Source organism: Talpa occidentalis, unplaced genomic scaffold (assembly GCF_014898055.3).
Source record: "Talpa occidentalis isolate TD23 unplaced genomic scaffold, MPIMG_talOcc4v2.1 talOcc4.9, whole genome shotgun sequence".
Lineage (NCBI taxonomy): Eukaryota > Metazoa > Chordata > Mammalia > Eulipotyphla > Talpidae > Talpa > Talpa occidentalis.
Genome location: NW_023605305.1, coordinates 98672870 through 98697191, shown reverse-complemented (window position 1 = coordinate 98697191; position 24322 = coordinate 98672870). Strand labels below are relative to the sequence as shown.

The 24322-nt window shown below is 32.9% G+C and overlaps 1 protein-coding gene across 1 annotated transcript in view; it reads left to right on the top strand.

The window, feature by feature from the left end:
- DPYD (dihydropyrimidine dehydrogenase) overlaps window positions 1–24322 on the top strand; it is a 743206-nt gene that overhangs the window by 148723 nt on the left and 570161 nt on the right. The window contains exon 4 of the mRNA XM_037498291.2: window positions 15629–15716. Coding sequence (XP_037354188.1) covers window positions 15629–15716 — 88 coding nt within the window. The remainder of the gene's footprint in view (window positions 1–15628; window positions 15717–24322) is intronic.

Below are 24322 nucleotides of genomic sequence, written 5' to 3'. Positions count from 1 at the left end.
TGTACTATTTCATTTATGTATTCCACAAACTCCCTTGAATTGGTTTGGAAAAGTAAAATATCTTGAATATACTTTCTAGTTATCATTTATTGAGTAGCTACTATGAGAATGACATTGTTATTGGTGCTCCTTGTGGTTATTTCATCTTCTGAGTAACCTCTGCAGTAGTCCTTATTTTACAGTCTCACCATAATGTTGTGCTTCCAGTGAATATTGAAAAACAATGCTCACTTACTCCATTATATTCTCCACTGATCCTGATAATAATACAAACAATTTACAACAATGATTTGCATTATTGAGCACTTATTGTATGGCAGGCACTGTTGTAAATATTTTACATGTATTAATTTATTTCATCCTTGCTCTAATGGTATGATGTCTAGCCTATAATTACCAACTTAGACAAGGAAACTGGGGCACAAATAATTTAAATAGCTTTTCCCATATCACAAAGGTAATAGTTGATAGAGCTGGATTTAAATCTAGGAGCTATCAAACTATATTGTTTCTGGCAATATTGTGTTGTTATGGATACATAATGGCTGGTATATAGATAAAGGGAGCGAGATCAGTAGAAAGAGAAGATCTGTTAGTAGTCTAAGCAAATCTAAAAGTAGTTGGGTGGAAAGCTCTAGGCCACTTTTAGGAGACAGTGACAAATAATTTTAGTTTATCATGTTCCGTTTCTTTAAGCCCTATATTAATTCACCTGTTCACAGAACACACCTTTATACAAGTGCACACACAACACACATATCCATGTACCTGGAAGAAACCCATTCTGTGTCTCAGCTTTATGCAGAAGATGGAAAAGTCCACAAATGGGGGTACTTCTACTCTGTGGGCAGTTATATACACTGCATCTCTTGTTTTTCCATTGTGAGACCCTACCATCATCATAGGATATGTGTTTATTTGTCTGACTTTTACACTGTGAGTTTCTTAAATGTAGAACTCATGACTTACTCATCTTGTCATATCTAACACCTAGTAAAAATCCTCACTAAATAGTAAGTGCTCTGTAAATATTTGCTGCTAAGACAGCATGAAGAAAGGAAAGAAGGAACAGACAAGGGAGATAATGTGTTAAGATTTCACAGGCACAAACACATTTAAGTTCTATTACCTTCACTCAAATTCTTCATTCAACTTTCTTAAATTAATGGTGCATGTGACATACTGTGACAGCATTGTCAGTGTTATAATGTATTTCATTAACAGCAAGGTTGGTAGAATTTTCCATTTTCACAAAAAATATGTTTAATTTACCCTTAGATTTTTTAATTTTCCTTTTTTTTAGAATTTAAATCATATTAAACTGATTTTATGCAAGCTAATTTTGATGACTATGTCCAAGGTATTTCTGAACATTGTGTCCTTTGGCTTGTAGGCTAATGTTTTAAAAAATCTTCTGATAATAATCAGAATATCATCACATTAGTTCATTTTCTAAGCAGTGCCGTTTGTCTGAAACCTTGCTTCACCTTAAGAGATGGATTAAATTGAGAAGATTATAGATTTAATTTTTTTCTCCAGTCTTCATTAATTTCCCAAAATTTCTGCATATTCTTGAATACAACATCAGCACTGACTCATAAGTTTTAAACTGCTCAGGACTGAAATAGTTTCTAAGTCACTTTGTAAAAAAACTGGTGGGAAGTGAATAGTAGCCTGCACAACTTTAATGGGAACAATTTTTGTTCTTTTTTTGGTCATAATATATAAATGGTCCAGATTTATATAGTGACAATTGTTTTAGACTGGATTATGATTATAAATGTTGAATAATCATTTTTAATCTATTATGACATATTTGTGATAGCTCTGCAGATTGTTTCTAATTGCTGTAATTTTATTTGTCTGCTATTTACACAGGAAAGATTGATCTTATAGGTAATTTACATACAAGAATATGCTTTGTAAAGAACAGCATGATAGACAATTATTATATTGCTGGGCACCTTGTAAAGTAAATGAGAAGTTTTGTTAGATTGCTTTTTAAACCAGCAATCTATAATAATGACTAGAACATGAACAGTTTTAATATGGGACATCAAAAACATTTTCAAGTTGTTAGGAGCTCCTGGTTATCATGAAAATTACTGCAAAAATAAAATGATGATACCAGAGACTGGGCTTTGGAGCAAGTTAGACCTAGACAAATGTCCTGAATCTGGCTTTCACAAACTGTGGTAAGCCCTGACTTTACAACTATCATTATGTTTTATTTGTTGAGGCATCATTGGTTTGCAGTACTGTATATGATACAGGGGAATGGGCTCACACCTCCTCAGCACAATGTCTAAACAACATACCAAGTGTTTTGGTGAAAACACTTGTAGTCCTTTACCATTGCACATGAGCCTCCACTTCCCACCCCAGCCTCTTGTCCACTAGTTGCCTCAATTTTTGTCATCATATTTCTAGAGTTTGTTTTGGTTTAGCATTGTCACTTTCTTTTACTTGTATTCTGCCTTTGGGTGTAATTATATGGTATTTGTCATTTCTTTTTTGAACTTATTTCACTTAGCATTATCCCCTCCTGCTGCATCCATGTCCTAAATAGCAAGTTTTATTATTATTATAATTATTATTATTATTATCATCATTGATGAGTAGTATTATATTAAGTGCATATATACCACATTTTTCTAATTCACTCATCTGTCTTTGGGTGCTTAAGTTTTTTACATAACTTGGATTTTATAAATAGTGCTACAATGAACATAGGAGTCCATATATCCCTTCAATTTTGTGTGTTTATATTCTTTGGATAGATACATAGGAGTGGAATTTCCTATGGTATATCTATTTTTAATACTTTTAGAAACTTCCATAATGTTTTCCATAAGGACTGGACCAGTCTACATTTCCATCAGCAGGGTACAAGCATTCCTTTTCATCCACACCCTTGTTAACACCTGTTGCTTGTGCTTGTCTTGACATAGATCATCCTCATGGGAATGAGGTGGTATCTCATTGTGGTTTTGAGTTCCAGTTCTCTGATGACAGGTGCTGTTAGTATTTAAGAATAAAGTAGATATGGCAGAGAAAACTGGTAAGCACTGAGCCTAAGGAGGTTTTTATTACCTTTTATTATGCTCACCAGGTTCACAAAAATAGGCAATAAAATCTTTGATTTCTAAACAAGAAAAGGAAATTTCATTGGTATCTTTATCTTTAAAATGTGAATAAGTTTTTATACAGTTTTTATTAAGATATAGTGAGTTAGGGCCTCCCCGGTGGCTCAGCGGTTGAGTGCTGGGTTGCGAAGCTGCCCGCAGCCTCTGCAGCACCAGTTCGATCCCCGGCTGCTCCCTGACCTCCAGAGGAGGGTCCCACATGGCGCGCAGACCTCTCATGCCGCCCGCTGCTCCCCTCAGCAGGGTGCTTCGGTCCTTCTGCCTGCTCTACTCCCCGCTCTGGCTCTGGTGAATTCTCTCACCCTCCCGCGCTTCTGACTGTACCCAGTGCTTGTATAAATAAATAAAATAAATCTTAAAAAAAAATTAACAAAAAATTAAAATAATTTAAAAAAAAAGATATAGTGAGTTAATAGTTATATCTACTCCATTAAATGATTGGGAAGATAAAATGAGTTATGTGTAAAACCCACAGAATAATGTAAACATGTAGTAACCTCTACATGATTATTTATTAAGTAACTTGAAGAATATACAAATATTTTTCATTATAGGCACATGTATCTTATTTACATAAGTTTAAAGAGCAATTATTAAAAATATTTTTTCCAATTATAAAAGCAGTATCTGGAATATTCTCAAAATTCCAACCGATATTTTCTTCCCATTTAAAATTAATCTCTTTTTAAGGCCAACATCAGAGACAAAGGAAGCCAACCATTTTTTCACTGTAGGTAGAAATAGAAGAGACCAGAACACTTAATCAGCTATTACACTCCATTGCTATAAATGCTTGGTAATGGAAACCATAGGGTGTTCTGGGTAAAGACAGTGGGGACAACTAAGTCGCTCCAGAATTAAAAGTGGCTTTTCATGCAGGGGAGAACATGTTACAAGAGACAGAAGTTGAAGATGGCCTGACCTGCACTTGGAAATACAAGCAGACTTCTTGTCCTGGGGCAGGTGTTACAGCTGAAGGCATAGCAATGGAGAAGTCAGGAGCCAGTCTCAAAGAACATCTTGTGCCAATATTCTTTCCTTATGCAGGAAAATATGATGACCAGATATGTTTTTAAAAACATTACCAGGGGCCTCCCTGGTGGAGCAAGGGGTTAAGACGCAACCTATGAAGCTGTCCACAGCCTCTGCAGCACGAGTTCCATCCCCTGCCAGCCATGGAGCAACCCATATGGCACAGCAGACCTCTCCTGCCTCCCCACTGTTCCCCTCAGCAGTGTACTTCAATCTGCCTGTTCTGTTCCCCACTGTGTCTCTGGTGAATCCTCTCACCTCCCACACCTCTGGACTGTACCCCAGCTCTTGTATGCATAAATAAATAAATCTTAAAAAAAAACCAAACAAAAAGAACATTACCAGGATTGTGTTAGACACTTTAAAACTGGAAAACAACAACACAACAACAACAAACAACAACAACAACATCATGCTGAATCCATTTTTCTTTTATTTAGGGTAATCAATAGAGATTTAGTCAAATTAAAGACATGAATTATTAAATTTACTATAAATGAGTGGGAAGGGTTTAATGTTTACTTTAAAAAAAAGGAGAGTGTGTCATTTTTATGGAGTAAAACTTATAAATTAACTTGTATAAAGTCTACACATGAAATTCAGTAGTTGCAGCAGGACAAAAATCCACATCTGTCTATTGCTCTCCACGTAGATTCTTTCAGTAAAAATACTCTTTTCTTGTGCTATACTTAAAAGTTCATTAGGAATAAATTTCCATCTCATTAAGTTTGGGGGAAAAGTGATTCCTCGACTGTTTTTAGAAGAGTAACTATAGTAACTTATTTTGGAAAATAAGATAAAATATGGACTTTTTCTTAAGTTGAATTAATAATTTGTATGTCATTATCTGAATAAAAGTTTTCCTGTATCTCAACAATTTTCCTCTTAATTAAATCATGATGGCTTATAACATTTGAAAATTGATATATATGTATGTGTACATGTAAATGTATATACATATATACATACATACTTTAAAATATTTTTTCAGCCCCTAAAATAATCACTGTTTTACATAGAAGATGAAAGTGAAGCAAAAATCACTTTTATTTGAAATATTTTAACTCACTGCCTTCAAGTAATTTTTCATTAAATCCTCCCCTTTCCAGCAAAGGACGTAGAACAAAGTGACATTTTAATAAATAATTTTAAGTTGAATTATTCCACTGTGGTATAATATCTAAATAGTAAAATTTTGAATAAATTTGTTTTAAGTTCTATTATTGTTAAATGTGATCTTATAATCTTAAGGCCAAACACTTTCTTCCACTGTTGTCTTTAACTTAATTAATGAGTCCCTTGGTCACTTGTGCTGTCACTCACTCTTATCTCTTTGGCCAGACCTAACCCTTTGTTATGTTAGTATTGTGAACCATCAACTTCACAAAACCATTCCATTGTGACCATCTATCAAAACCCTTAACTGGACCCTTTCTTAAACTTTTAGAGTCTAAATGGAGATTAAAAATAGAACTAGAAGCATCATGGGTTTGTTTTTGCCTTGTCAATTCATAGGACCAATGCAAAAAAAAAAAATGCATAGGATATAGTGATTTTTGTTGTCAGTCAACATCTGCCTTTATATTTTAAATTATGTGTTATTCTTGGCTATAGCAAAAAAAATTCAAACAATATACCATTTATTGCATGTTGTGAATCATGTATACCAATCTTGTATACTGTGCTAAACCTGAATTCATATAGTCAGAGGAGGTTTACATATTTAGACTTTTTTTCATAATCAACATGTCCTATAAATCTAGGAATTATAATAAATAACCTATTTATTTAGGTTGGACTTTATTTAGGTCAGGTTGGGCTATTTGAGTTTGTTTCTCTTTTACATCTTTATTAAAAACCAGATGAAAATCTGTTTACCAACATTACTGTTATGTTATTTTTGAAATTAACTGTCATAAAATATATAGCCTTTTAAGTTTTTAAATTTGCAGTAAAGTTTACTTTTAGAGTATCCATGACTAATATGTATAGTTTTGTTATTCTTTCTAATGGGGCTTCATTAAAATAAACATACAACAAGCATTTCAAATTTTAAATCAATAACTTCCATAGTTTATGGATATACACAAAAAATAATGTCTTTTTTTTTTTCTCAGAAGCCTGGAAGGATTTTCAATATATATCAAAGAGTTTTGACACTATGGGGGAAATAGTCCAGGTGAAATAAGATTATCGAGTAGTAGGAAAACTGTAATATAAACTGTCAGTACTGTCACCTGGACCCTCTAAGGTCTATAAAGGATCAGAAGTATATTGAGCATCATGTAACAGCTGTCTAGAAAGTGAGGGGGACCACAATTGTCATAAGCAACAATATCCTGGTTTGAAAAAATATATATATGATTTGTTGTAATTAAAATGTACTGTGTAAATTGGGCTTTGGAAAATAACCATTTACTAACTAAATATGTAATTGTCCTTTATTATGGATAGATATATTCATAAATTTATACCTATTTATGTGTGTGTGTATATACATGTAATTAATACTTAACTGGTATGTAAAATATAGCTATTTCCTTAATTTTGGACAGTTACCTAAGGAAAGCCATAGTGGTATATATAGCTAGTATAATTTGTCAGTGGAAAGTGATAATCTACCTTGGAGGGTAAGAAATATGTTGTTGCCATGTCATCAGGCATTTCCAGCTGAAATGGAAAGGAAGAAATATGCCTAAAATGGGCATTGAACAAACAGAAGTGGTAAGAAATAATGTGTAGAGCAGGAAGGATGCCTCTTTCATTACATGGATTTTCATACTTATGAATTGCATCCACACATATTCATCATATGCATCAGAAGGGCCACTTTCAGTTGGGCATAGTCATTTTCAGAAGCACAAATTTCATAGTAGATTATGTAGTCTTGAATTTATCTGATTTTCCATCCCACAATTAGCATGGAGAAATAACCAGAAGCCTCAAGGAAAAAGGTTTCTGTATAAATAACATTTGATTACTGATGAGATTGACATGTTGTGTTTTACTGATTTGATACTTGTAGAAGTACAGTGACTAATGAAGAATTTTCTATAAACATGTGTGAGCAATTATATCTGTGTGCCAACTATGAGCTTATGTATTGCAAACCCAAGATGAATTACAGCCTTTGCCCTGGACAAACCAGTCTTTTTTTCTTTATTTTTTTTTTTTTTTGTCTTCAGTGGATACACTAGGAATTCTAGTGTCTTTTCTTTTCATTCCTTTAACTCATTCATTCATTCCATATTATTGGGGAGCTGAAAAGTACATGATGCAGTGGTAGCTGCTGTGTACATTACAGAGAACTACATTTGCATTCGGAACTTGCTTTCAGTATTGAGTCAGTATAGTCATCTCCACGTGGTCAGATCTTACGTGTCCTTCTGTCTTCATCATAAATAGCTCTGTTTTTCCTGAAAGCTAAATTAAATTAAATTCCAAATTTTATTATAATTCCAAAAGGGAAGAAATTCCTTTCTTCTTAAATTCCAAAAGGAAAGAAAATGAACACTCAAATAATATATTTATGTTTTTCAGATGTCCACTATGTTTAATGTATATAAGTAACCATAAAACGTAACTATTTCATTGCCCCTTCCACTTTAAAGAAGAACAAGCAAAACTTTTAGAGTATTTTGAGGATAATTTAAAAAAGGTCTGCTAAGTAACTAAAGAAGTACACATTACTTAGTGTAAGTATGTAGTCTTAAAAATTCAAATAGCAAACCTCTAAATTACAAATTGTTATCTCCCTTTACATATAAGAAAACTGATACCCAGAGCAGTCAAATAATTTGCCTACAGTCCTAAAACCTAGAAAGTGAAGTCAAGAATTAAATATGGGCAATCAAGTCCTGAAATTTTCTCTTTCAATCTTATACGGTGCTTTCTGAGTTAATTCACTAAAAGGTTTTGCACAAGCAAGCATCTTTGAACACTTAATATCAGCATACACATTTTTCTGGAAGCATTTACATATCTATCTAGCTATCTATCTAATATTGATATACTATATATGATTATATTTGTATATGTTGACTATATTTAGTATAGACAGATCTTATAAGGAACTCTATCCTAGACATATCACTTATCACTGTCTTGTTACTGTAAGACAGGAAAATGTGTCTTCCTCTTGAATGAAGGCATCTTTCTCAATCCCTCTAAGGATTCTCAATCTCCACCATTTTAAAGGTGGATAAAGAATGGCTTCTAAGGAAGTGGTGCCAACAAGGCCATCCCTCCAGGATATAAAGCAGTTTTATCTATGGTGTCTGTTTTTTTTTTGTGATTTAAGTGCACCTCTATTGTAGCTTCAAATGACAGGAATCAAATGAAATGAGAGGTTTTAGGATCTAGATGTGTAGTGGACAGAATGTTAATAAATACTTTTACTTATTCTGTATTTTTTGCTGTAATTTTCTATGTTACTGATATATGAAATCCTCGTGAATTATGATATTTAATTACTCCTAATTATAATATAATGTGGTCTTATTCCATTTTAACTGTTCAGTTTTTAAGTCATGATATTAAATGCTTTAACTTTGAATGAGGAATTGGCAGGGGGGCACTGTTTCTTCACTGCTGTAGCCTATACTGAAGTCTTTCTCCCTATAATTCTCAGCATAATTATCAGGACCAGTGGCTCATAAACATATATATTTTTTGATATTTTGGTATTGCTATTGAAATATTATTATTTAGTGTTTCTATATCTAATATCTTGAAACCCCAGGAGATTCTGAAAAGCTTTCTGTTTTTCAGACTGAAATGACTCACTGCACTTCCTGTAGTCAGTCCTGGCACTCTCTTCATACCTTACAAGTCTGTCTTATATGTCCATAATGTGTATTTATTTTCTCCCAATGAATCTTTCTCCAGTAATTAAAGTACACTGATTCCTTCTTGTTCTACCTCTGTACTACAAAAATGTTTTTCAAAGCCTCTTCTGTAAGAAAGAATCTAAGTTTCAAGGGAACAGTTTTAAGATGCCCATGACTTAAGTGTAGTAAAATAGGAAAACATGTTTGTTTAAAAATTTTGAGAAAGTGACATGTACTAACATTGTGGGAAATGTTTTATTTACCCGCAGGACAAGATGTATGTGAGTTTGTGGCTTGTTATGCTGTTAAAGTTTTTGCAGCAAATTTAATTACAAAAATGAATATGCTAATAAAAATAGCATATTCCCATGGATGTGACTATATCAAAATTCTTTAAAATTATAATAAAATTAGTTTCCTAATTGTAGGAATTAGTGTCTCATTGAATACTAAGCTTGTATAAGCCTTTGAAATTTTGTGATACTGTTAAACCCTAGTGTTTTCATCTTGACTTGAGAAGCCTTTTGAGGAGACAATCAAGACTACCTTAAACTAAACTACTTTTTACCTTAAACTAAAATTGGCCTCCAAAAGAGAGGACACGTAGGTTTTTCTAGCTGTGACTTCTTCACTGCTTTTATCTCAGGCTCTAAATTACTGTGGTAAGGTGGCACTAATATTTCTGAGAGATGAGGTCAGTAGAACGTGACATTTTAAAATTCTAACCTGTCTTCATACAAGAATGGGACAGTCCTGGGTGTTTGATGGTAAATGTGTCCTAGCAGTTTCTTCAGCTCTTGGGGGCACTGGTTCATTATCCTTCTAGAATATTGCTAGTGCCTCAATACTCTCATCCATGTAGTGGAGGTAAAAGTAAACCAATATGACCTCAATTAAACAAATAAAAAATTAATCCACATTAATTTTTCAGAATGTGTTATATATGATGATCAAAATAATTATTAAATTTAACTTAAGGCTCTTCATTTAATTTAAAATATTCAAAATGTGTAAAATGCATATTTTTAGCCATTAGTATCTGAGAAAACCAATTATTCTTTGACACAGACATGAAAAACTTTTAGAAATGTTTTTAGGTGTATTTTATTCCTAGACTTATTATCATCATCATCCAACAAAATATTTTGAACATCAGTGTGTGGATTGTGTACTGTTCTAAATTTTGCTTCTTTTTATTACTTTGAAGCATCGACTGAGGAATGGAAAAATCTACTAGCTAAATAACTCTTTAAAAATTATATTTTGTTATCAACCTCTAAATTTATGTACATATTAAAAAATTGAATCCTAAACATCCTTGTATGATTAAGAGGAAGAATAGTATATAACATTAAATATTGAGTTATTCTGGGCCTCCCCTGGTGGCTCAGCGGTTGAGCACTGGGCTGCAAAGCTGCCTGCAGCCTCTGCAGCACCAGTTCTATCCCCAGCCACCGGCAAGGGTTCCACATGGTGCAAAGACCTCTCCTGCTGAGCCTGCTGCTCCCCTCAGCAGTGTACTTCATCAGTCTGCCTGTTCTGTTCCCTGCTCTGGCTCTGGTGAATTCTCATCCTCCTGCGCATCTGATTGTATCCAATGCTTTTATAAATAAATAAATAAATCTTTAAAAAAAAATTGAGTTATTCTCAGCAATGTCCCTATAGCTTTTCAGCCCAGTAGAATATGCAAGCTGGTCAAGATGCATATCAGGGATATTCAAAGTTAGTTGTAAAAACCCCTAAGAACCTGTGGTGAACTCAGAGAAGCAGTTAGAAAGTATATGGGAAAGGCTGTTAATGGAATATTGAGATAAGAGGAGATAATTATTGGAAGCTGAGGATGGCTCTTGACTGTTTAATGTATCAGAACATCACATTAGTTCTGTCATGTTTCTAGAATAGCAGTCATCTTTCATGGGGTCCTTGTATTATGACAAAAGCTGGATACAGGGGATATGAGCTTTGGAAGTCAGACACATGTATGATTTGCGTCCTCCATTTCTTGATTCACAGTTCTTTCATTCAGCCTGATACTTATTTCTGCCCATTTTCAGTGGATAGACTGCTTACTTGGGGAAGGATATTAGACTGTGTGTCTACACTTGTGGTTATAGGGTTGCAGAGTTGAATCTTGTACCCACCTGTTATCTCTCAATTATACCTTCCAAAAGGTGCTGAACATCAGAGTTCTAATGAAATGCAGCATCTACATTGGGAAAATATTTTAATTTCTTAATGTAAATATTAACTTGCCCAATTTGATCATACATAGACAAATATATAGACTATATGTAGCCTAGTGAAACAGGGCTGACTTGACTGAATTAAAATCTAGGAAAAAAAAAAAAAACTAATGACAATACAACATGAGGATTTAAGGATTTTTAAATAGACTTGTATGATTTATTTAATTGAGAAAAAATTGTTATTTAAACTTATGTGTTAATGCAAGTAAATAAATTAGGAATTAAAAAAAATCACTGTTGATCTTGCTGGCTTCTAAGGAAAATAGAGGGAAAAAAGAGATGTTAAAAAAGATAAACTCATGTTTTACAAAGTTCTTTAATAAACATAGGTTGCAATTCCAACCATTGTGGATGCCTAACAAATAAAACAGTTGGCATCTATTCTCAGTTGTGTTAGGAATGAAATGTTGCTTATTTCATTGCTCAGTATAATATATATCAATATTTGGTGTCATGTAATGGTGTAAAAAGTTCTCACTCATATTTGGGGAGAGGGGAATCATAACACTCTTCCCATTGAGAAAGACCTTGGAGAAATATGTCTTGATTCATTTTTGTCTTTTAGTGGCAATAAAGTTTTCATACTTTTTATGGTCATGTTGAATCATATGAGATTAGCATTATGAAGGATTCTATATTTTACTTTTAATGAAATCCATTGTTATCTTCTCTATTAAATATGGAAATGAAAAGAGTTTATCACTAGTGAAAAATCTAAGATGTTTCATTGCTTTAAAATAATCTAATATATTTTTCTTAGTATAAATGTAATTATTTAGGGATTAAAACTATTACATAACTGTTTATCTGAATTAACTTTTACATCTTACAATGCATTAAAAAATAAAACTGCTTTATAACAGAGTAACTTTGAAACATAAAAGGGAATTAAATGACTGAAGATAAAAACAAGTGTAATTTAGTGTTACTCCTAAGGAAAAATTTATGTAGAACTGTTGTTTACAATAATTGTTGACATATTCCCCTAAGTACTGTGTCTGTGATTTTTCATGGTATCAATCATTTAAAGCAATTTAGGTAATAACATTCTGACATGCATTTCTTCTATTTTATTTACACCATTTGCCTACATCATTGTAATGCAGTACCTTTCTGATTTGGTACAGTAAATGTACTCTGTAATATCTATTATGGCATGGTCAAAGGATAATTTATTGTCAAATAGAAAAATAGGTCAACACTAATGTCACTTGATGATCAAACCCCCCCAAGTTTAATAAAACATCTCACCAGTATGCATTCCAGTGCAGTGGTTGATATTTTATTAGGACTACCTGGCTATAGCAGTAGTGTAATTACTGAGCTGTCAGAGTGATAAGTGGGATTAATGGCAGCCTGATGCACTTTAGTCTGCAGAGCGCTTAGAGAATTGCAAGATGGTATTATTATCAGAGTCTGCCCATTCTGGCATATTCATGGCACCGAAGGAAAAAAAATGCTACAATTCAGGTTTGCATTGCCCTGCCTCATTAACATCTGACATTTCCAACAGCTGTTATTTGTGAACTAGCTCAATAATAAAAGGGGAATTATTTGGTAAAGAGGCTTAATAACCACAACTAAAAATCCTTACATTGTCAGTGCTGTTAAGTGAATATGTTTACGTTGAATTTAAGATTTCTCTGGAAGATTAGAAAAATACACTGTGCATTACTTTGGTTCATTCATACCTGCTGACATTATAACTATATTTTAATAGCCTTATTAGTCAAGTTGGGTATAAAGGAAAATGAAAAACAGAAAACTGTGTCTTCACTAGGAATAACCAGAATCTATATGATGTAAATAGATATACACGTATATAAGTATATGTATATCTATACAGGTATATAATATATTCTTTTACTTGTGTGGAATGGCAGATATTTAAAAACTGTTGAATTTTTTTAATAAACAGAAGATATTTAAGATGGTATGTTATTTGCTAAATTTTTAGCTGTTTTATTTCAACACACTAGAAAACCATTTAAAATCACTGTTACTGATCAATACATTTATCCACGTGAAGGTAACCCATATAAGTATCACTTCATTTCAACATGAAAGACCAAATAGACCATACATAATGTTCTTTTTGCATTATTGTGCAATGTACGCTACTGATCATACTTTCAAGAAATTCTTTTTTTAACTCAGTGACAGTGTTTTAGTGGGAAAAAAATCATACGTATGAGAAGATAGGAATTCAACTAAATGATAGATGTGAATCTAACAATGGCATTTAGAGAAATGATAGAGGAGAGGTTTAATGACTACATTGCAGAGAGGACAATTGATTATGAAAAGCCTTCGGTACTCATTGTGTAAAATTTAATTTAGAGAGAAGGCTAAGGGCACAAACCAGAGAAAAGAGATCAGATTTAAAAACAAGATATTAATTAGGTACTGAGAAATTGGTTCAGACAATGAAGAGGACTCTCCTGCTCACATAAGAATGACAAGGAGACTGGTATTGTTTTCTTGAAGGAAATGATCCAAGATGGAAGTGGATAGAAAATGAGCTAGCTAGTCACCTTTGTTATTGAGCAATGTAAAATTCATTCTTAGTGAGGTTCTCGGAAAATTCTGGTCTGACAAATGTGACAGTGGTGTATCTTTAAGTTTTAGATCTCTAGCTTAATTTTTTTCTACTGTTTCACTTTATGCCAGACCAGTTTCCATTAGCTAAGCTACCTTGTCATTTTCTTTTCTCTCCAGACCTAGTCACATACAAGTTCTAATATGGGATCATTGTCTTCAGTGGCCCTGCACTCCAAATCCTACTCTTCTTCACTTACCTTATGCCCACTCACTTTCCAATGTTTCTGGTAGATCCTCCTTATGTGTTCTTCCTTTCTACCTCCATGAGTACGGTTCCTCTTACTATGTTTCTGTGCATGCTCTTTTTTTTTTTTTTTAAGATTTATTTATTTATTTATACAAGCACTGGGTACAGTCAGAAGCGTGGGAGGGTGAGAGAATTCACCAAAGCCAGAGCAGGGAGCAGAGCAGGCAGAAGGACCAAAGTACACTGCTGAGGGGAGCAGCGGGCAGCAGGAGAAGTCTGCGCGCCATGTGGGGCCCTCCTCTGGTGGCCGAGAGCAGCCAGGGATTGAACCGACCCTGCAGAGGCTGCGGGCAGCTTCGCAACCCAGCGCTCAACTGCTGCGCCACCGGGAAGGCCCTTACACAAATTCACATTGGCCACATTGTAGTTGCCTTTTGTATGTCTCTACTTCCTCAAAATTGCTAAGATCACAAGAACAGGACCAAGGTAGTTTGTTCATTAATTTTATATTTTTATATCCCAGATTCTGCCCTGGAACAGAGGCTCATTTAATATTTAAGTGAATGAATAAATGAACAAAATTACATAAGCTAATATTAAAATTCAAGACCATTCCAACCAGTGGTTTCATTCCTGAAATATTAATTATAGATTTTCTCTGTGTCGATCTACCCATGTATATCAGAATCACCTCAAAGACTTTTCACACAAATGTAGATCACCAGGCCCAAACTCCCACTTGTGAGAGGCTTCTCTGTAAAAAATGTGACACTTATGAAACTTCTGGGTGATTCTTAGGCACACTGAAATTTGAACACGTGTGATTAGTGTCCCCAGAGAAGCAGATTCTGGGAAGAGGTTAGTATGAAGGAAATTTATTAGATTAACATCTATACAAGAGTGAAAGAATCAGGAATGCACAGACATAGCCACAGTAAAAGTTGAAGTAGATTCCTACAAGCTTGTTCCACAAATGGGGGCAAGGGACTGGACCTCTGATCCCCCTCAGTGACCTGTAATTGGATGTAGGCTGTGACTGGAAAGAGGGCATGACCTTGGTTGAGACTGTTCTCTTAAGCTGAGGGCAATGCAGCTGGGAGAATGAGAGCTTCAGTTCTGAAGGGGAGTGGATATGGGCTTTGAATGAAGAATCTACCACAAGGTTCAATCGCTGTGTTTGTGGTATGTGGGTTGAAAACCATCAGAAAATTGCAGGAAACATGGATGATTGGAAGGAAAGCAGAAGGGAAGTGCAGAGAAGGCAGTGGGAGTGCAGAAAAGGAAACTATAGTTGGTCAAATGAGAGGCTAACATTAGCATTTGTAAAATATTTGTGGTCTACAAGGCATACAAACTTTTTTTTTGATAAAGAATGTATTCTTTTCTTTTCTTCTATTATTTTTACATCATTTTTCATTTTTGCACAAAGCATTGTCGGTATAGTGAGGGATCAGAATAAGTCAATGAATGATGTATCTTAAATAGGTCTTACTAGACGCTACTTCTCAATGGGTATATGGTATAGAATATATGGAATAGTTTCTTAGTGACTTTATAGTTTCATTAACCTAATTAATTTTTTCCTAGATGTCTGAAATGTGCAGATGCACCCTGTCAGAAGAGCTGTCCAACAAATCTAGATATCAAATACTTCATCACCAGTATTGCAAATAAGGTAAATTCAGACTCAACTTTGCAAATGAAAATTAAAAACCGCATATGATTTTGATCTCTAGCTGTTATGATCTGTCATTAAAGTATAAAGCTTATCTTAACAAATTGAACTAAAATGTTAAGAATATGATTTCTGTAGACATGTGAAAATGTGGCACATTTTATTAATTAGCCTTTTCCAAGTTGTGATGTGATTGTTGTAAAAATGGGCATTCATTGTGTATTGTCTTAAAAATTAGTTGCTATTTGACTTAATGATTTATTTTCAGACAAGGCATTCACTAAATAGATTCACTCTATCTTAAGCTTGCTAAGTGCTTATAGATAGGAAATGTCATTGATTATCAAAACACAAAAAAACGTGGAATAACTTTGTTTTAAAATATACTTTGGTATTAAGTCTGGCACAGTAAGACCACATGAAGTTAATGGTCTTTTCTATTAAAATTCAGTTAATTTATTTAATATTTGGAATAATTCTTAGAAACTAAAAGAGTTGTGATAAAAATATCTAAGAAAGGGGTTTTATGGGCATGAGTAGAACAAACAGAATTTTGATCTTTAAGGTTTTTTAAATCAATGTAAGGTTAAGTCCACTTTTTATTCACTAAGTAGATGGTTGATTGAGTGAATGATTAATTAATTGTCTCTTTTGTTTGTTTAAGAAACATTGTGCGCTCTTAGTCTTATCTTTTAACAACTGAGCAAAAGCTGAATGAAGTTTTCCCATAAGGATACATTTTTTTTTCCTTAAAATTTAACACCTATGTTCTAAAATACTGAAAGGCTCCCATAAGAGCCCCTTCACAATCTTTTTATGTATAATAATTATTATTTCTTGGAAATGAAAATGCTAACTGGAAAAGAAATAGGCACCCCTATGTTCATCACAGCATTATTTGTAATAGCAAAGACATGGTAGCATATTCATCTGTGATTGCATAAGTCAATAAAGACAAATGTGTACACACACACACATGCACACACACAATGGAGTATTATTCAGCCATAAAAAAGAATGAAATCTCAGCATTGGTGGCAACAGGGATGGACCTTGAGGGCAATATGCTCAGTGAAATAAGTCAGAAAGATAAAAACAAATGCCTTATGATCTCATTTATGTGTGGAAACTATCAAACTAAAATAAAAAATAAAAATAATTCATACATACATTGAATAAATTGATGGTTGGCAGATATAGGGTCAGAGGATGGACCAAATGAATAAAGGGAATCAAATGGTACATTATCTAGTTATTAAATAAATAAGTAATAGGGATATAATATACAGTATGACTATAGTTAATGATACTCTATTGTGTATTTTTAAATTGCTAAGTGAATAAATTTTAAAAGTTCTCATCACCAGAAACAAATATTTTAAGCATATATAGTTATGGATGTTAAACTTTTTATAGTTATCATTTTGTAATATATACATATATTGAATCATTGTATTATACACTTGAAACTAATGTTATGTGTTAATTATATCTCATCAAAAGATTATTTTTCAACATTATCTAAAAATAGTTAAGGAGAAAAATGACAAATTTCTATAGCTTTAAGATTTCAAAAGAATTATATGTTATTGCTTAGGTATAGTTAATGGTTTAATCTGCATGGCATATTTATTAAGATTTAAAATCTAGATTGAAATTTTTAGATCCACCCACTTATAGTGAACCCAGGGAAAATTACATACCTCTTTAGTTTACAAGGAACAATAGTATCTATCTTACAAGTTTGTGCTATAAACTTAATAATACTTACATGTGAAAATCTGCAGTATAGTAGTTATTCAACTAATTCTTTCTCAATGTGGAATTATTAATTACCCAAAATGTACATTATGGCAAATATTGCACAGATGATTGCTGTTTATGTAGCTATTGTTATTTAATGAACAACTGTCTGTGAAGCACATTGCCAGATACTAGCTAAAAAAGGATTCTTGCCTTTCATAGCTCATAATCTATGAGGAAAAATGGAAAAATTTAACAAAAGGAACCATACATATCCTAATTCAACACAGTGAGTTCTGCAATCTAGTAGGTGTATTCAGTATGTGAAAAGTCAAAAATGTTGGCATGTTTATGAAAGGTTTGGAGAAATGTAATGAATTCAGTGTGGCTAGATTGTAGCCCTGATTTTTGAAAAATGAGTCATGTGAAAGAGGCAAGGCAATTAGATTTGGATTAGGCTGTGAAAATATTTGAATGCCATCCTCAATATTTGAGACTTAATCCTATAGGTAGTAGGAAATCATTCATGCTTTTTATTTATTATGTAATTAAGATGTATTCCAGGAAGGGATCTTTTATTAACATCATAATACCCCAAATATTCATCTTCAGAGGATCTTTCTGTGTGAAAATCAATAACTGATGTGAAAGCAGATGTAAAATCTTGTTTGTTTAATAATGACCTTATGAGAAAAGAAGTGAAGTAAAAGTTTGAACTAGGAAGTTTATTGACTAAAATTGTATCCAAGATAGCACTTCTGACTTCAAGCATGAGACAAAGTTAGGATTATGACAGAGCATCTTAGAGTACACCAGCTACATAATTCTAAGCAAATAAGTGTTGGCTAAATATTCCAAAATTTAATTGTGTCTTTGTAGTTCTTATTAATGTACATTCTGTTCATATGAGATCTATAAAAATTTATAGGAAATATCCAAAAGGGACTAGTGGTATTTTGGGAAGTTTATAAAATGTCTAAACAAGATCATCAGATACCTTTCTATTTTGGGAAATATTTCCCTTTTTTTTTTTTTTTGTTCATCTTCTTTATAACTCAGGAAGCATTGCACTTAGTTATGTCTTTAAACAGATTTCCATAAGAAGATATGATATTTGGAGATTTAATTGAAATTGTAATCTTTTGCCAGGCATTTAAGGAGCTCAATTGTTAGTAGTGTTTTATTGAAGCATCACCACAGCAATCATAAAAGGTCAGAGATTTTTGTTCTAAAGACTGCAGCTTTTTAGATATTTACCAGCTGTGTACAATGTAGGCTGTCCAACATTGCTCTGCCAGTGGACCTCGACTCAGGAGGGGAGTTCTTTCCAGGTTGAAAGGGTAATTGAATCGCCAGACTCAATGAGCCTTGGGTCTCTTTGAGAAAAGGATGTCACTTGTGTTGTATTGTGTTAGTTTCTGTGATTCAGTGGAGTTTAGGCCAATACCTCCATTCTTTATTTTCTTACAAACTGGATTACAGCGCTAGTTTCCAAAGGTACACTCAATTCTATTGTACCTCCTCAGTTAGTTTTTCTCTGTTTAGTTTGTGCAGGCTGTTGTTTGTAATTGTATCTCTCAATTGGAAGCACATGTTTTAGAGTCATCAAACTGTGAATGCTGGGTTATATTTCTTGATAGTTTTCCTTTGAAAAAACACTATTTTATATAACAATCCATGTGTTCATTCTATAAATGTAAGGAAAAGATAACTAAAAAATGTTTCTTCATTTCATAAAGCTTGATTTTATACAAGAGATTCTTTCTTCAGATGTTTACATTATATTGTAAAGCATTGGTTTTCCATTAATTTTCGTTTTAAATAAAATCGGTACTCACATTTACTGGCCTTTTATATTTACACAAATAAGCTTTTATAATATACATTAGCAAAAATTGACAAAATGACTCAAAGTAAAGTAAAAGTTTCTTCCTTATAATAGATCTCCATTAAAATGTATCAGAAGCTGGAGGATCAACAAAATTTAACTAGCAGAATTTATTGATAAATTCTATTGACAATAAAATTTGTATTTTGAAAAGTTATTTTGATATATGGGAATGAGTGTATGTTTGTGCATGAACATAAGTGTAGATGTGATGCAAAAGCGTAACAAAGTAAAAATGCAAGGAGTAGATTTAGTCTATCTTCTTCTTGTGGTTGCTTTTCAATTTTAATGATTATCAGTTAAAATATTGCTAATTTTAAGAATAATTTTCTAAAAGCATAGCTCTAATTGCATTATACCCTTTCTCAAAGAACTTCCAGTGGCTCTCTAGTGCCTAGAAACTAATGTCTAAATACATTACAATGTAAACTTCTTGGAATTTCTCACACTAATATAAGAGAGAAGTAAGTATATAAAAAATTGCGAAGAAACCCAGTGATTTTAAAATATATAATTATTTGAGATACATAAAACAAAAAGATCATATGCAGGGCTCATTCCTTCACCTATTGCTAGATAATGATTGTGAACACCTCTATATATTCCAAGATGACTGACTGAACCTTGCCTATCAGCTATAAAGTAGACTAAAGAATACAAAGCTTTTAAAAACACTATCCTATTAGACTTCTATGGAGTAAACAAATCATTATCCTGCAAAGTTGAACATGCTGTTTGGTTTAAGTAAATAGTTTCGAAGTGTATGTCAGTTTTCTTTAGATGAGCTGACAATTTTTGAGTAATGTGAAAAAATCTTTTTCAAAAACAGAGTGTATTCTAAATTTTACAATTGATCTCTGAGTCTGTGTCTGTTGGGATACAAATATGAATGGGTCTTGCATTGTATGGTAAGATGATATAAATTTTAATTACCTCCTTCCCATCTGTAGATTAATATTTTCTGTATTCCATCCACTTAAAATTTGATGCAGGAGTGTTAATATTTTATTGTTCAATATTGGATGAAATTTCCACATTCACATTTTTGTCAATTTTCCTCATTCTTCTTTTCTTAGCATGTTGGAATTTCGATGTGGATGCAGTTTATTTTTTTCTAGGAATATTGTAATAAATTTTCATTCAGTGAGGGTATGTTGGCAAGCTCTTAGCTTCTGAAAATGTTTTTGTTTTTATTTCTTAACTTTTGAAAATAAATTTCACCCCATATAGATTTCATGATTGGCATTTACTTTTTTTTACCCCCTTTGGCTTATGAAAGATCATTTCAGTGTTTTTTTGTCATGCATTGCTGCTATTTGAAATTTAGCAGAAATCTAAGTATTTATTGCCCATTTAAAGATATGTATCTTTGAAAGAGAGCTGTCTTAAAGATGTTTTTATCAATGATTCTTACTTTTACAATGATTTATCTCAGTCTGACTACTTTTTACTTACCTTATTTAATTTTCATTGGATTATTTAATCAATGGATTGATGTCTTTCTTTGTTTTGGGGAAATTTTCATGATTTCTCTATTCTCTTTATGGAAATAGTATTCAATGTACTTTGAGCCTTCTTATTTTATTCTTCATGACTTTTAACATATTTTTCATGCCTTCCATTTTTGGAGGTTTACATTCTGGTCAATTTCCTCCCATTCTATTTTCAGGTTTATTAATAACTTATTTACCACTTTCAAATATATTAAAATGGCCCCCGAGGTTTTGAGCTATAATTTTATCTCTGATTTCTAGAAGTTCTTTTTCGTACAGTTTAAAATCATTGCCAGCTTTTTTTTTAAATCTCCATGCCTATCTGTCATTTCTTGAAGGATATTAAAACACTTTTTGTTTTGTTTTTTTTTTTACTCTGAGACTTGCACTATCCAATGTTTTTGTTAATTTGATTACACTGTTTCTACATAGCGTATAATTTCCTTGTATGTTTAAACTTTCTGTTGATGTTCTGGTTACTCATTTTCTTTGAATCTTCCTCTGTGGAAATTCTGTGAGGACTGCAGAGTTTACATACGTATTTTACTTTCCATGGGGTTTACATTCGTCATGCTCTCAGAGGACCTGTGAATGGAAACCTTTGTTCACCTGGTTTGGCAAACATCTTTAAAATGATTCCACTTATTTCTCTGACTGACTGCTTGGTCATTTTCAGTCCTTGGTCATGACAATTCATGATGAAAGAATATTTTAACTATAGCTTTAACTTTTAAATTGGAAGAATCATAGCAGATGAATTTTTCTCAGTAAACATAGAGAAACACAATAAATACTTAAGATCTAATAGGTAGTCTAGATTTATTGAAACCTATATTTTTATTAACAGGTACTGAAATGGTGTTTGTATGGGGGGAAAAACAGTTTTGAAAAAATAAGACAAACAGATTTGTCACATCAGATACTGAAGGTCTATAAAGATATAGATAATAAACTAATATGATGTTGGTACATGAATACATATTTCTGGAACACATGAAAATGTAAAATGAACAAAGTAAATATGAGAACATAATGTATAAAGAAGAGGACATTTGAATTAATTGGGAAATAATGGGTTTATTTATAAAGTATTCTGATATAATTTTGTCTGTACTTTTAGAACACTTCATCAGGCCATTAGTTTACCCGGACTAAACTTTGAAAAGCAAATAGAAACATCAAAGGATAATTTGAAAACTCTTTATTCTGTGAGAACAAATTTTACTACATATATTTTAAAATGTACTTTTTAAAAACCTAACCAAACTTGAAACCAAGTGAAAATTTTTATGCATGTTTTAGACTAAGTGGTGACTTCTCTGATAATCAGAGTTACTAACAATTTAAATGAGAACAACAAACCAGTAAATGCATGGACAAAGTTTACTAACTGCAGAAAAGGTACTGCAAATGACTAATAATTATTTTAAAGACACATCCTCTCATATTAGAGATATGTAAATCAAAAGATGGTATACCAGCTTTTTCTCATTAGATAGTTGATGTTAAAAATTAGTTCAGTTGGGCTTCCCTGGTGGTGCAAGGGGTTAAGATGCAACCTATGAAGCTATCCGCAGCCACTGAAGCATGAATTCGATCCCCAGCCAGGGAGCTACCCACATGGCACAGCAGACCTCTCCTGACTAACCTGCTGTTCTGTTCCCCACTCTGTCTCTGGTGAATCCTCTCACCCCCCGAAACCTCTGGCCTGTACCCCAGTTCTTCTATACATAAATAAATAAATCATTTTTTTTTAAAGATTTATTTATTTATTTTTACAAGCACTGGTACAGTCAGAAGTGTGGGAGGGTGAGAGAATTCACCAGAGCCAGAGCTGGGAACAGAACAGGCAGACTGATGAAGTATACTGCTGCGGGGAGCAGCGGGTGGCAGGAGAGATCTGCGTGCCATGCAGGACCTTCACCCGGAGGCCGGGGATCGAACCTGCACTGCAGATGCTGTGGGCAGCTTCGCAACCTAGCGCTCAACTGCTGCGCCGCCAGGGAGGCCCAAATAAATAAATCTTTTTAAAAATTAGTTCAATAACCTCTGAGAATAGTCAACAGAAAGCAAAGTAAGAATTCTTATACAGTGGAAATGTATTTGAAAATTGTAAAAATATATTCTGTTGTACCAGCAATGCCTTATTTTGTGCTCTTCTGAAATAAAAGTACCACTGAAAGTTAACCACAGACCTGAGGTTTCCAGGAAAGGAGCAGGTGTGAGAGGGGAAAGGGGGAAGTGGGGCAGGAGGAACACAATGGACCAGAGTAGAGGATTGTGAGTGCTTTGGTGGTGGGAGAAATATGGTGACCACACCTGAGGGAAGAAATCCTATAAAGGGAAGAAATCCTAGTAAAATAAAAGTGCCACCAATAATACGTCTAATAATATTTATTGTCCATTAGTATTTATTATAACATATGTCCAATAATATTTATTGTAACAACTGTAGTATTGTTTGAGATAAAAATTATAATGCCTATAGAAAAATTACTAAATCTCTTAGGCTATAATTATATTATGGAACATTATAAGACATCTCTTAAAATGCATTGTAATATTTATTGATCTAGATGCTGTATGCCTTTTAAAAAGTAAGCTGCTTACTAATATGAATAGCATGATATTATCTTTAGGAAAAATTCCAATTCTTACATCAGCCAAATAATGGCATAGAAGGACATAATTTAAACTCTTTTTCCTCTCTTGATTGGGGTTAAGAGATAGTAAAGAGAGGTTATTGACATTTTCCTTGTATTTGCATATTATTTTACTTCTATGAATATTTATATTTGTAATAAAAATAGCAAGTTAAAATTCAATAGTAAAATAACATAGCTGAGAGTTACCAAGAAACATTTGGTATGCCTATCCTAAGGTTTTGTTGTAGAGTGAAAGATCCTGGCTTTTTCTGCTATATGACTAATAGTTCCAAATCTGTTTGTTAAGTAATATATTTTCCCACATTCTGAAACACCACCTTTATCATATACAGATTCCCATATTTATTTATGTCTATTTTCAAACCCTCTGTACTGTCTATCTGCTTTTGACAAGATCAGGTGTTTTAATCATTATGTTCTGCAATATCTCTTAACATTGATTAAAATATCACACTGATAACATGTTCATTTTCTAAATGCCCTGGGTTTTCTCTACATATAAAACTAGTTTTATGAAATGAAATAAAACTCTACAAAGTAATTATTGAACATTGTTTTCAGACTATAATATATGTTAATTTAAAATTATTAATGCAAATGTATTCCCAACTTGCCTTATCCATTTATCAGTTGATATAACAGTAACTGAATTTTCCAGTATTCACCCTTTAATTTTAGTATATAACTTCCTATTGTTGAATCTGGCAAATGTTGTGATACTACATTTGCTAATGTTAAAGCTAAAGATAAGGTACATGTTCTTTATGTATCATGATGAAAAAAAAGATATTACACTCTTTATTGAATCACTTAAAC